Source organism: Colossoma macropomum, unplaced genomic scaffold, assembly GCF_904425465.1.
Source record: "Colossoma macropomum unplaced genomic scaffold, Colossoma_macropomum, whole genome shotgun sequence".
NCBI lineage: Eukaryota > Metazoa > Chordata > Actinopteri > Characiformes > Serrasalmidae > Colossoma > Colossoma macropomum.
The window spans coordinates 43,180,786-43,196,236 of record NW_023494795.1 but is presented as its reverse complement, the minus strand read 5'-3'; the positions used below and the strand labels follow the sequence as shown (position 1 = coordinate 43,196,236).

Here is a 15,451-nt window from a genome sequence, read left to right as displayed (position 1 = left end):
CATTTGAATATATTTAGGTACAGCTGAAAGTTTTTACTTAATAAGACATATTGGGCCTGAAAAATGTTTTTTTTTAATTGTGAAACCATTTTAAATTTGTTGTTTAGCTTAAAAATACTGCATAAAGAAATTGGATAGAAATGCAGGAAACTTTACTTTTCAAAAAATAATTACGAAAAATGACGAAGTTTAAATTTTAACGATTAACAATTTCACTCTGTTTTTTCACATTCTGTAAACAGTTACATTTAAGATTGAGATCAATATTTAGGATTTGGAACCTAATAGAGCAAAGTTTTATGAATGATAACTAAGAAAGTATTTGGACCCCATCTTTTTAATTTTACATGACCTTTTCATAAATAAAAAAGGTGTTTTTGCTTGAACTTTTCATAGGAAGCTTTGGTGCTCTAGATGAGAAGGTGTTGAATGACCCTTCTGATGTCACATTGACATAAGGCAGGAGTGTCCAATCTTATCCACAGAGGGCCACTGTAGCTAGAGGAGCTCACCTGTTCAGTTGTGTGAAGACTGAGACCAATTATTTTAACAAGTGGAATTGGACAAGCTCCAGCTTGTTTGGAATGAAGACATGAAGCCACGTTGGACCCTTGAGGATAAGATTGGATACCACTTCCATAAGGTCCTGATTAGACACTTGCTGGGTTAAAAGTACATAAATGACAGTAGCATAATGCTGACATAATACTTATGATACTTATGGCAATCATATCCCAGACAGATAGATAGACAGAGGTAGGTAGGTAGGTAGAGTAGGTAGGTTTATTGTCAATTTCCGGAAATGTGCCTTTGGCTTCATGACGGCTGCATCACAATACAAAATACATACACACTCCCGCAAACACAGCACATGCAACACAGAACATGACAACACAAAAAATGGATGACTTCATTAAAAAATTGCCAGTGAAATAAAATAATTCTTAAAAATATTCTTTGTGGCCATTTGTACTGTTTACTTCTTTAGACACCATGCTTAGTTGTTGGACACACAGTCCATTACAGTCTTAGTAATTTCACTGGCATTTCTGCTATAGTTAACAGATATCTCCCACTCAGTGTCCTCAAAAAGAGTCCCACAGCTTTCCCACTCTGTGACCATTCCGAATCTTGATCGTCTAAATGACTGGCTTCTCTTATTACAGCTTAGTTTTGTATTTGGGTAAGAAATGTATAACATTATAGTGACACACTATAAAATTATTGTAATGAGAGACTGCGGCATGTGCCTGTTCCTTGGGCCCTGATGACGGCCGCGAGAGCCTTCAGGAAGGCGGGGCCCGAACACCAAGTGGTGACAAACTCTGGCGTGGGCGGCGGAGAGAGAGCCGCGAGTGAGTGGGGAACGGTGTGCAAATCCCGACCTCCGCTGAGGGAAGCGAGTCCCAAGCTCTGCCGTCCGGGCCCCACCCCCTGTTCCGGAGAGAGGCCGCTCCACTCCACCTGACGTCCGATCCAGACGGATGGGCTGCGGTGTGGGGGTGGTGACGAGAAGGCGGAACTCAGGACTCGCTTCCCGCTTTTGTGCCTCTTGTGGCCGTCGTCGTTCCCTCTCTTGCAGCTGACAACCTCCTCCCGCCGTTACTCGCGTCCCTCGGCGGTGGTCGGGATTTGCGCACCGTTCCCCACTCACTCGCGGCTCTCTTTCCGCCGTCCTCGCCAGGGTTCGTCACCGCTTGGTGTTCGGGCCCTGATGACAGCCGCGAAAGCCTGCAGGAAAGCAGGGCCCGAACACCGAGCGGATGCACTCCACAGAGACATTCATTTTTAAATAAAACTTTATATTGCAGTTGATATGTTCTCCATGGTGATGCCAATGCCATCAACTTTCCAAGTAGTCTCACTTGGCAATGTAGATCATAAGTAACGTTACTCTGATATACCAGAAATACAAAGAACTACAGAATCAGTTGTCATGTCACTCTAATCCAGTATCATAACCTTATATCAACAAAAAAGGCTTTGTGTAAGTGTTATGTCAGCTTTGCATTTGCATTGACAAAAAAGCTTTTATGACAGTCGATTCTAGCTGGAATCAGTCTTAATGAACTGCAGAACATCTTTTGGAAATGCTCACCTTTGTCCACTTTTTTCTTCAGCATTATGCCAGTTATTATAATGTGCTACGTCATTTCAACCTGGCATGATATCAGGACTGATGTCACTTAAAATAGACACAGCCTTTATAAACATCTCTGTCGGTTTATGTCATTTGTCATGAAAGTGTTGTCATATAACCTTAAGAACACAGACCTCAGTGAAGTGTTACTTATGTTATTCTCCATCACGCATGTTTAAAGGTCATGTCTTCCTCTTGTCTAATGTCCAAACATATAAAATACGTCTAATGAACTTCAAATGTTTGATGTTAGAGCATAAATTGTACTTGCCCTTGGTTTGATGGGTTTGGTGTCTGTCACCTGAAGCTCAATAGTAGTGTCATGTAGAGTAAAGAATATACAAGCTACCACTAACTTTATCCTGTCATTCACTGAATGAAACACAATTACTAATAACCTAAGGCACATGCGTCAAACTCCAGTCCTTGTGGGCCAAAACACTGCTTCAGCATGCTGCCTCATCAAACACACCCGATTCGTCTCATCAGCTAATTAGCAGGGACTTCATAAACTGAATTCAGAGCGTTAGATGAGGGTAAACGCTAATCTTCGCAGCACTTTGGCCTGGAAGGTTCCCAGTTTGACATGCCTGACCTAAGGGATGGAAATATACTTGTTTATGAACAGCATACTGGGGTCACACATTTTTACAAAGTGCAAGTGGGGATCTGTCTGTCATCAGTGTCAGGACAAAATGTCAAGTCTCCATTTTTGTCATTTTTCTTTCTTCCCTGCATAAATTAAAATCAGCAGATGAGAATTTCGTGATGAATGGACCAGCAGAAATGGACCAAAATTATTTGGAAAAAATAAATTTTCTTTTAACTTTAATTAAAACCTAAGAACCCGTTTTGCTTTTTCCGACAATATATAATGATTGTCTTGCCATATATTTTCAATAATCACTGACAATTAAAAATGTGTAATGTATAACAACTTCCATCAAAACGACGGAGGAAGACTAAGACTACGCCAGCTGTTTGATGGAGATAGAGTTAATGGTTCTCAGTAGGTGCAAAATGCTAATACGACAGACTGAACTTTTAGAATTCTGTGAGACAGCTAAGATAAATTTTAGTAATATTCACAAAATGTAGAGATCAATGAGTAAATGAATTGCCTATATGACAGCGTTTACTGAAGATTTAGATCTGCTATTTCCCATTTCAATACATAGCTTCTCTGAGCTAATGACTAAAGTCAAAAGTCAAAAACACGGTCCGCCTCAATGTTTAGGTCTCAAACGACCTTAAAATCAACATTATATTAATGAAGATATGATGAAAATAATAGATAATTCATACATCCTTCACCAAGTTTTGACTGAGTTCTCTCGAATTCTCTTTCAGTCATCAAATTCATCCACCAGAGAGGTCCCCAAATCCAGAAAACATGCAGAGTGCAGCTTTAATAATGGTTCCATTTTAATGGTTGCCATTAGTCCTTCTTAAAAGGATGTTTATATGAATATGCTTATAAATATCCTATTTCCTGAATTAAAACACTGACTGGGAACATTATTAAAGCATGCAAGAGGCTCAGTAAGGCACAGACTTTTCAACTTTTCAAAATTCTGTTGTTTATTTCATTATTTAAATCACATGACAAAGAAATCATGTAAAATGTGTTTGCTTTTGCCAAAAAAGATCAATCTTTCAGTTCATTGTATGATATGTCACTAAAAACTGAAAAAGTCCATAGAAAAATATGAAAGAATAGACTGGAACGAGCTTATTAGGAGCTTTCCTCTCAATTTGAACTAAAATACAGAAAGGGCATAGCACCATTCACTATGGGCAGCTGTTTCAACTGCAGATGTCTTTGCAGAACTGTTGACAGCCAGAATGATTCAGACCAATTTCACATTGAAGAACCCAACAGCACCCTAAAGAATGGGCATTACATTTACTTGATTCAAATGTGTGAATCAGTTCCGTATGAAGAGAAGAGTACACTGTTGTATATTTCTGTGTAAAATTTAGAATATAAACAACAAAGTCACATTTATAAATGTTATTTATGTACACATGAGAAAATAGTACACATTACTAAGTCTCCTTGGTTTATGAGACCGGTCCCAATTAAAGCATTAAGTTGTTTGAGTCACTGAGGCGGAGGACATATCTTGAGATGATAATCTTAAAAGCTCTCTGGAAGCGTGGATAGAAAAAGCCATAGATCAGAGGGTTACACATGGAATTAAAATAGGCCAACCATATCAGAACATCAAACACATCAACAGGGATCATGAAGTTAAGGAACGGATCGATCAGATTGGCCATGAAAAACGGCAGCCAGCAGAGAAGAAAAAATCCCATAACAATGCCCAGAGTTTTGGCTGCCTTTCTCTCCCTCTGCTCTGAGGAATGGCTAGTCTCACAGGACTTTACCACCGCTGTCCTCTCAGACATTACTTTAGCTTGTTTTTGTGCAACAAAAAAGATTTTCAAGTAAAAGGAGCTCATGATAGTCCCCGGAATGAAAAAAGCCACAACTGAAGCAACAAGAGTCCACTGTCTGTTAAAGGTCAAAGCACAGTATCCAACACAGGAGCTGATCATTGTATCCAAACCCAGAGTGTTAACTTTGGAAAGCACGATCCCAAAGCTAAATATCAATGAAAATAGCCACATGGTGATGAGACATACTGCTATATTACTGTTCGTCACCTTCATTCGATACTGCAGAGGCTCACAAATGGCCACGTACCTGTCAAGAGATACCACACACAGGTGCAGGATAGAAGCAATACTTATAGTCATGTCCAAACTAGAATGTATTTGGCAAAAAAATTCTCCCATGAACCAGCAGCCTTCCACCCATCTCACCATAGTGAAGGGCATGACCAGACAGCCCATCATACAGTCCACCAAAGCTAAAGAGAGGATGATGAGGTTAGTTGGAGAATGCAGCTGTTTAAAGTGGGAAATGGTGATGATGACCAGTAGGTTCCCAAAGACAGTCATAAAAATAGTGACCAGCATAAAAGCATACATGATGACTTTAAGCATAGAAAAACGATGCACTCTGGGACAGGAGTCAGGCTGGTGTGGGAAGCAGAGAAGCACATCCTGCACATCAGCTTCAGTCATGTTTGTCATTAGGATGTCCATCCAAACCTGTATTTCCTCAGAAAACTTTTTGGATCAACAAAAAAAAAACAGCTGATCTACATGCACTTCTCCGTGCATGCTAGTCATTTAGAATAGCTCCTTGACTTAAATACACTCTGATTTTAAAAAGGTAACAGCCCTTCACCAATAGGAACATCTAGATTATCACCACATGGCACCATACACGCAGAGTTGGGAGTGAGCTGAACATCACTGGGAGGAGGGGCATCATTTTTTGTGAGTTTCAAGAACATAGTAATGATTTCCCTAAAAATGCTTAGAATGCTTAGAAATGTGCCCCCTTGTGCTACAATCAACGTGGTCAAGTGGTTCAATCTTAGGAAAATTTCAAAGTGACATGCTTTTCGCTGTATTTAGATATTTAGACCCATTTCTCTTTCCCTCCTCCCTCCTGCAAACCGTAGTGTCAGATACAGAGGTGCTAAATAACAAAGTACAAGTACTTTGTTAATGTACTTAAGTATTTTTTTTAGTTTTCTGTATTTTACTTGAGTATTTCTGTCACTTAGTGACATATACTTTTTACTTTTACTCACTACATTTTCAAAACATGCTCATTACTTTAGTTTTAATGATCTATTTATCTATTTTATCTCTAATTACCAATTTATATATATTTTTAATCAGGCAATTGTATTAAGGCACCTACTGAAGCACATATCGGAATCCTACTGGATGTGAAGCGGGAGAGGTGGAGCAGAGTGAACCTGTGACCAGCTGCTATCATGATATACAGGCCCCAGCATTGAGCACACGGGAAAAGGATGAAAAATAAACAGATAAGACAACGGAATCTTTAGAAAGTGACAACATCGGATCAGTACATAATGCGGATGATGCGTCTGAAAAAACCTACATCCATGGCCAGAGAGGGAAATCAGGAGAGTCGAGAGAATTCCTGGTGGGCTGGTAGTGTTTTGGGCCGGTTACTTCAGATTGAAGAATGACTGTAATGTAACTGTAAATGTTACATTCAACTGTATTTCTGTAGTGATTTAAGGATTAAACCAGCGGCCCCCGTCCCAAGTGATACAGCCCCGGTTTACTGACTGTAATTGAGACTCATACTGTGGATAGAGATTAGATAAAGCTGAAGTTAGCTTAATTTCCCCCTTCCAGCTTAAATGATGTAGCAGTACGTTCAGACGCCTGTACAGACATTCAGTTCTGTACAGACGTTACTGCAGTGCATCGATTCATTACAGGTAAGACATATATAAACCATAAACTTGTTTCATGCCTGCTGTGGCAATATGCTTTAGCCTGGGATGACTAGGTTTAGGTGTTTAAGATTGCTGTGCTGGTTTTCCTCGTCTTCCCACATCAGCTGTATGATTTAACTTTCATGTAATCTTCATTTGAGTCTGCCTGATGTGGCAGTAACGCGTGTGTTTGTCTTCGATAATTATAAGGTTTTAAGTTTGTACATGTTTAACTTTGTAGGTTTAACACCGTACATCCCAGCTGTCTGATTTTAACTCAGTGTTGTCGTCTTCTCTGTGTAGAAGTTGTGTCTGTGGTGAGTGGAAGGTGCTGCAGTGTTGGTTGTTTGAGTGAATCCAGCTTTCTGGTTGCTACTGTTTTGTGTCAGGGCAGAAGTGTTGGAATATATAGGGTGATGACTGCACTGATGTTAGGAATAGCCTATTGCCTGATGTAATGAGGTTAACATTGCAGGACGATAGTGCGTTTTGTGTGTGTGTGGAGTGTGGGCTGGTTTGCATCATGTAACTCCCAGTCTGATTGACTGCTAAAATAAAAAAACACATTTTTTTCTTAGCAGAATTTCCATCAATGTCCATCTCAAATTCTTGTAGAGGAAATCAAACACGTAAATGCATTTGACATAAGTGCATTTTTAAGGATGATGCCTGCAGTTGTAGTATAAACCGTTATGTACGCTTGGTTTGAATGATGTGCACCTCCGACTCTCAATAAAATGATATCCTGTTAAAAAAATTGAATTAGAAATTATTTTGAACTTTTTTACTGTATGTACTTTTCTGAGCATATACTTTTACACTTCTACTTGAGAAAAAAGTAATAAGTCCTACTTCTATTTTTACTTGGGTATTTTTTTTACTAGATTATTAGTACTTTTACTTAAGTAAGGGATTTGTGTACTTCTGCCACCTCTGGTCAGATAAATTTCATCTGTCAAGTTAAACACTATGCACCATTGTTAAATGTAAGAATTCTTAAAATATAGCATGAGCATTACATAATCTATCATCATCCTCCAATCAAGGCATTCAATACACACTCAGCTACAATTACTAGAAAACTTTTCTTTTCACGTAAAAACCTACACCTATCAGGATGATGTGTGGAAGGTGCTGCTCATCTTCAGGGCCACATTTACTCACAGAAACCTTTATGAGAAATGATAGTCAGGCCTTTATGTAGCCCACAGCACTGAAACAGCTCTCATGACATGACGAATGATGTTTTGGTGAGACCATTCCCCCTCGTTTCAGACTCATTCTACATTTGATATAGTGGACTATGATATTCATAAAAAAGTCTCCCATTATGCTTTCAGTACATTCATGGAAATCAAATGCACCAGGCTCAGATCTCAGAGCAACACTTACCCCCTACATTAACTCACTAACCTCAGATCTAACAATATTCACCTTACCCAGAACTAAGTGCCATATGAGGGGTGATCACGCCTTCTGCTTGGCTGTCCTTCGTTTGTGGAATGTGGGGATTCTGAGGATTCTTATAAAACTCCCTGAATGACATGTTTTATGCTTGTGGTTGACTTTGAATATGGCGTGTTGAAATGTACATGTATATGAAATGCATTCATCATCATCATCATCATCATCTCCACTCACTGTCCACTCTATTAGACACACTGACCTTGTCGGTCCACCTTGTAGATGTAAAGTCAGAGACGATAGCTCATCTGCGGCTGCACAGTTTGTGTTGGTCATCCTCTAGTCCTTCATCAGTGGTCACACGACGCTGCCCACAGGACGCTGTTGGCTGGATATTTTTGGCTGGTGGACTATTCTCAGTCCAGCAGCGACACTGAGATGTTTAAAAAACTCCAGCACAGAAAAAAACTCTGTGGTGGCCCTGTGGGGGTCCTGACCATTGAAGAACAGGGTAACAAAGTATACAGAGAAACAGATGGACTACAGTCTGTAACTGTAGAACTGCAAAATGCTCCTATATGGTCAGTGGAGCTCATAAAATGGACAGTGAGTGTAGAAACAAGGACGTGGTTTTAATGAAGTGGCTGATCGATGTTCAAATCTTACGATGGTCTCAGTCTTAGAATAAAATGTAAGTAGAACAAAAAAGGTAGGAGGTGGGATCATGAAATGCCCTGTCAAGTCTTGTAAGTACTTAAGGTGGATCAGGGATTTTACAGCAAGCCAACACCCTGTGCAATAAAGCATTTGGTCTTTTTCTTGCTTCACTGATTGCTGAATGAGTCATGATGACAGGCTTACTAATGCAGTAGAGCATATGAGCAGGAAGCCTGGAGCACTTCTAATTCTGTTTGCAAGTGCTCTGCTAGCAAGGACTGCTTCTTGTAAAGTGATCATAACCTCCAACAAAGGAGATGGGATGGGCTGGGCAAACACACACGTGAATAAGCAAGGCCTATCACACATGCAATTTTTATTATAACACCTGTATTTAAAATTGCTGTCAGAATGACTGCACAGCAGTCATGGCACTCAATCAATGTTTCATAAAGGGTTGATGAACTCACTGATAGAGTTTGTACGTGTTTATGTCTTTATCTACTTTATGCACTCAAAGATATTATTCACATCTACGAATAATAGATTATTTACAATTTAAATGCATCATTGCACTTAGTTGTATCATCTTGACATGTAAATTCTATATACAAAAAGAAAATGTTCAGCATTTAGGATTAAACAATATATATGAAGGAGAATCTACCTATGTGGATTATTACAACCCAAAAACCTAGGCACATATTTATGTTTGATTACGATATATAGCGTCACTGAAGTTACCTATTATATAGTAAAACTACCAACGTTAAGCAAGTTACTGCCTGTGAGACCGGTCCCAATTAAAGTATTAAGGTGTTTGAGTCACTGAGGCGGAGGACATATCTTGAGATGATAATCTTAAAAGCTCTCTGGAAGCGTGGATAGAAAAAGCCATAGATCAGAGGGTTACACATGGAATTAAAATAGGCCAACCATATCAGAACATCAAACACATCAACAGGGGTCATGAAGTTAAGGAACGGATCGATCAGATTGGCCATAAAAAACGGCAGCCAGCAGAGAAGAAAAAATCCCATAACAATGCCCAGAGTTTTGGCTGCCTTCCTCTCCCTCTGCTCTGAGGAATGGCTAGTCTCACAGGACTTTACCACCGCTGTCCTCTCAGACATTACTTTAGCTTGTTTTTGTGCAACACAAAAGATTTTCAAGTAAAGACAGCTCATGATAGTCCCCGGAATGAAAAAGTTTAAAAGTGACCCAATAACACTCCACTCTTTGTTAAAAGTCAAAGCGCAGTATCCGACGCAGGAGCTGATCATTGTATCCAAACCCAGAGTGTTAACTTTGGAAAGCACGATCCCAAAGCCGAAGCTCAGAGAAAAGAGCCATATAATGGCGAGACATACTGCTACATTACTGTTCGTCACCTTCATTCGATACTGCAGAGGCTCACAAATGGCCACGTACCTTTCGACAGATACCAAACACAGGTGCAGGATAGAAGCAATACTTATAGTCATGTCCAAACTAGAATGTATTTGGCAAAAAAAATCTCCCAAGAACCAGCAGCCTTCCACCCATCTCACCATAGTGAAGGGCATGACCAGACAGCCCATCATACAGTCCACCAAAGCTAAAGAGAGGATGATGAGGTTAGTTGGAGAATGCAGCTGTTTAAAGTGGGAAATGGTGATGATGACCAGTAGGTTCCCAAAGACAGTCATAAAAATAGTGACCAGCATAAAAGCATACATGATGACTTTAAGCGTACAAAAGCGATGTGCTCTGGGACAGGAGTCAGGCTGGTGTGGGAAGCAGAGGAGCACATCCTGCACATCAGCTTCAGTCATATTTGCAATGACGGAATCCATCCAAGCCATTCAAATTTGCACTTCCTCAGAAAAACAATTTTGTCCAAATAACTTGAAGATGATCAATGATAGTACAGCTGATGACCTACATGTCCACTAATGGAATAAAAGAATACTCAGTGCAAGTGGAAATAAGATCATTTGGAAAAGCACCAACTTTGAACTTAAATACATTTTGATTTTTAAAAGGCAACACCCACTGACCAATAAGAATATAGAACAGGAAAAAAGCCATGGAGAGAGTGAGTTGAACCATGAGTGGCAGGGAGGGGTGGGGGTGTTGCTAATAACTAGACTGAATTAAGCAATAACTCGGCTAAGTTGTTGCTTAATAAATTAGTAATGTGCAACCAGTGAATGAATTACTATCTATTGGCTTGATAAAGCTTAATAAGGAAATAACAGCACACATGTTGTACAAAAGATGAAGATAATATATAAATGCTTTTAAAAAGTCCTAATAGCTGCTTAATAAAGTAGCCAGTTAATTATCAACTACAGTCTTGATAAAATAAGAGCATTATAAGGACATTATAATGCCCCCCTTTACGTACGTGTTACTGGGGTTTAATCAGAACATGCTTAGGTGTGTTATGTTGCGCTCTAATTTGACTTATAATATCATCTCCAAAATGGTAACTTTACATGAGAAGGACGATAATCTAAGCTTTCAACATAAGCTATTTTAATTAGATTTGGTCTCACTTTATTTGGATTGATCCCAATAGATCGTCTATAGAAGCTAAGTTTATTAACAAATTATCCGTTGAAAGTCAGTTGATTTGCAATAGTGTAAGGATTAGAGTTCAGGACCAGGGTGAGGGAAAGGTTTAGGTTTTGGGTAGGAGCTAAGTTTAGGGTTAGAGTTAGGTGAAGGTTTATGGTTGGGAAAAAATACAGTGAGTTTAATAGATAATTAGCAGAATGTAAGTTACATTCAAGATAAGCATCTACGAAGAGTTAAATGTTTAATTAAATGAAACACAATGTAAAGGAGAGCTGGAGTTTTTTAAATAATGTGAAAAAAATGATAAAAACAGATATCAGGTTTTCTTAAAAGAGCGACAGTATGCATTTTGCTGCGTTTGGTTTTCGGAACCCATGAAACCCATGCTTTTATCGTTCCCTCCCGTGAACTCCACTGTGAGACAGGTTCTCCCTTTTTTGTTGACTATCATGTGATGAGGTCTCTTATTAGAGTATTCTAGTTCTAAGTATTCTTATTAGAAATAGGTTACAGTAGAAAAAGGAACTATGTTGGCCTAGTGAGTTGGCCTGAGGTAACACCAATTCATTGTTTAATGCAATACGTATGATTACTGCAGCTGATTCTGGCTTTACATTAAGGATGATCACATTCTCTCTCTCTCTCTTCCTATGATGTAATGTTTGTTTGAGTAGGTATCTAAGGTATGGCCTAAGAGGCCAGTTATCACCTCTTGCTTTGAATGATGGAGCTCCTCTCTCAGGTACCAGATTAATTAAAGGTGTAATAGACACAACAGCGTATTGCTTCACACTTTCATCTAATTCTGTCCATCCGAAACAACAGATTAAACATTATATCAGCATGTTTGTTGTTTAACATGTTACCTTAGCAATACAATAATCATGACTTAGGAACAGACAGGAAGCACAAGATGATCTGGCACAGGTGTGTGGCCTCCATGCATTAAACTGTGCATTATTAAAATGGTTACAGCATTAATATTACATAGGTTTGAATAATGAAGTAAAAGGTTCAACATATCAGTTTTTTTACTCTATTCTGGGCCTGCAAATACCTTATAAAAAAGGAAAAGATAGTCTTTTCCACCTGGGCATGGCTGCTTAAGTTAAAATTGCAGGTCAGGTCAGGATAATGTGTCAAATGTACCAAACTAAAGCTGCAGTGCCAGCTGCTCAACAACCAAAAGAAAAATGAATAATAATGCACTCTTACCAATCCCTTAGGTGGTAAAGGGCAATCTGACCATGAAATAAATTAATTGACCATGACTGATCGAAGTTGACTGAGGTGTGATATCCATAGGCAATTGTGCTGTACCTGAAGAGGTGGAAAAGGAGAAATGAGGTTTGTGGAGCACAAGCTGACCCTCAGACTGTATTCCCAGTGCAACTGTGCCTCATCAATATCAGATCTTATATTAGTACAGTCTGAGGGCAAAAGGACATGGGCTGAAGCCCCACTTAGGCTCTGTCTCTGCACATGCTGGAAGACCATAATATTTATCAGCTTGTAAGACTGAACACCAAAGAAGTAAACTTTGGTGTCCCACAGGGCTCTGTTTTAGGACCAGTGTTTTTTCTTATATTCTGTATGCTGCCATTTGCTTAATTCTAAAGTTCCCTAGGAACAAGCGGTTTGGTCTCCCACCACAGGCCATGCTGCCATGAGACACTGAATGCCTTTTTATTTACATCTGTAACTAATGAAATGGTTTGCCCAGCAGTTTGCCTCTCAATACCTAGAATTATGAAAATTACAGCAGGGGCTGGTTTTATTTCCTTCAGTGCATTTATGGCTTTGGAATGACCTTTCTGTACATTTTTGGTCCAGTGAGCATTGACCCTAGTAAGTCTGGGATCCTCTCAGTGTTTTTCAATCTGTTAACTGTGAACTTCATGTTGTTTATTAGGAATCTAGACGCAGATTTGTGTGCAGCTCCTATTTGACAATGCCTTGTGTATTCAGAGTCTAAACTGTTAGCGAACGTGTTTTTTGCTATGAAAATGGATACAGTTGATTAGCAATATAACAGAATTATGAAATGGTGTGTCTGGATCATAGAACATCTGATTTTACTTACAAAAGCATTAGTGCTTTTCCAGTAAGATTGGTATAGTGGTCACAGCCCCCAACCAGGGAAACATATACTTTAATAAACAAGCTAAGGTCGCTCACTTTTGAACCTTCTTATTATTGAACCTACTTTTAAACATTCTGTCAGAGTGAATGCAGAACAGTCATGGCACTCAGTCAATGTTTAAAAAATAAATGTCAGAATCATCTACAACTCTGTTTATTAGTCTGGATATATCTACAACTTTCCAAACTTTAACATGACGACAAAAGAGTACAGCAAGATTTATGCATGCATTAAAGATTTAGACTGATTTCCATACTGCATTTATTAATGTATCAACAATGTGTCAAAACTAACAATACTGACTTTTCCATCCCTGCCTAACTGACTAAACTAAACAAGACACTACCCACCCCTACCTGTGAAGTTAGAATTACAGTACTAAATGACTTGCATTACTGAGGTGTAGAACATATTTTGAGATGATGATCTTAAACGCCCTCTGAAAGCGTGGATAAAAAAAGCCGTAGACCAAAGGGTTGAAAGTAGAATTGAGGTATCCAAACCATACCAGGGCATCAAAAACATCTACAGGGGTTGAGAAATCAAGGAATGGATCAATTATAGTAGCAATGAAAAATGGCAACCAGCACAGTAGAAAAATTCCCATAACGATGCCCAGAGTTTTTGCTGCCTTTCGCTCCCTCTGCTCTGAGGAGAGGATCTTTGTTTCACAAGAGGTTCGCCTCACAGTTACCTGTTCAGACATTACTTTAGCTTGTTTCCTTGCAACATGGAAGATCTTAAGGTACAGTGAGCTCATGATAGTCCCTGGAATGAAAAAAGCCACGAGTGCAGCAATAACACCCCACTGTTCGTTAAAAATCAAAGCACAGTTTCCCACACAGGAATTTAGCATTAAAAGATCCTCCAAACCTGTAATATTCACATTAGACAGAACAACTCCGAAGCTAAATGTGAACGAAAACAGCCAAATGACAGCGATGCACACGGCCACAGTGCCATTGGTCACCCTCATTCTATAACTCAAAGGTTCACAAATGGCCAAGTACCTGTCAATGGAGACCAATGATAGATGTAGAATAGATACAATGCTTAGTGTCATATCCAAACTAGAATGTATTTTACAAAAAATATCACCCAAGAACCAGCAGCGTTCCAACCATCGCACCATACTGAAAGGCATGACCAGACAGCCCAACAAACAGTCCACCAAAGCTAAAGAGAGGATGATGAGGTTAGTGGGTGAATGCAGTTGTTTAAAGTGGGAAATAGTGATGATGACCAGCAGGTTCCCAAAAACAGTCATAAGAATTGTAGCCAGCATTAAGAAGTACATGGGAACTTTGAGTGCAAGAAAGCGATGTGCTCTCAGACAGGAGTCAGGCTGGTGAGGGAAGCAGAGAAGCACATTCTCCACATCAGCATCAGTCATGTTCTTATTAAGGGCATCCATCCAAGCCATTTAAATGCGTCCTTCAAAAGTAAAATATTGACCAGGGTACAGATTACAACATAGTACAATTATTAATAGGTGGGAAAAAAGATTTTCATTAAAATATGGCTGTAGTTGATAAATATGACTCACACTCACAAAACTAAACAAATTAAGGCTGTACAGTAGCGTCTTGGCTTAAATAGATTCTGGATTTCACCTTCACCAATCGGATTGGTTTAATATGACATCATCCATGACCAAACAAACATTAGCTACTTCTGAAATCTGTCCTCATCTGTCATCTTAGTGTTAGTCGTGCGCTCCAATGGCACCAATTCTTAGTGAACAACTTAGTGAACTCCACACAAAATGTTATGTAAATATATACATACATTTGAAATCTGAGGTATTGAGATAAGATGATGACAAGATGTGTTTAGATTTAAGACTGATGAAGTAACAGAAATAAAATACTGGAGCTTTTATTTAGAAACAGAGACCATTTTTCTTTTGATAGCAGAAATAAAATCTTATTCTGCCTTAGATTATGCAAAAATATCTTATTCTATACGTTATTCTGTAATCAGATAGTACATTACAGTTGGCCACTACCAGACCAACACCCCCTAGTTTACACACACACACAATATCCATGCCATTCTCCACCTGGGTTGTGTGTGTGTGTGTGGGGTTGTAAAGATAATGATAATTAGTTTAAAAGTACAACATATTGTTATGGCCAGCCATTTCTAAGAGTTAAAATATACCATTTCACCTACAGATTGTGGTAATAAAGCATCATCCTGCAGTAC

The 15,451-nt window shown here is 39.1% G+C and overlaps 3 protein-coding genes across 3 annotated transcripts; all 3 read right to left on the bottom strand.

Annotated features, from left to right (window-relative positions):
* Positions 1–4,171: 4,171 nt before the first annotated feature.
* On the bottom strand, positions 4,172–5,254 carry LOC118816242 (trace amine-associated receptor 3-like). The gene has a single exon (XM_036582764.1). The coding sequence runs from the start codon at positions 5,252–5,254 to the stop codon at positions 4,223–4,225; it is 1,032 nt and encodes a 343-aa protein (XP_036438657.1). The 3' UTR covers positions 4,172–4,222.
* Positions 5,255–9,341: 4,087 nt separating this feature from the next.
* Positions 9,342–10,382, bottom strand: LOC118816241 (trace amine-associated receptor 3-like). The gene has a single exon (XM_036582763.1). The coding sequence runs from the start codon at positions 10,380–10,382 to the stop codon at positions 9,342–9,344; it is 1,041 nt and encodes a 346-aa protein (XP_036438656.1).
* Positions 10,383–13,613: 3,231 nt separating this feature from the next.
* LOC118816240 (trace amine-associated receptor 4-like) lies at positions 13,614–14,666 on the bottom strand. Its single transcript, XM_036582762.1, has one exon. It carries the CDS (start codon positions 14,664–14,666, stop codon positions 13,614–13,616), a length of 1,053 nt encoding a protein of 350 aa, XP_036438655.1.
* Positions 14,667–15,451: the final 785 nt, after the last annotated feature.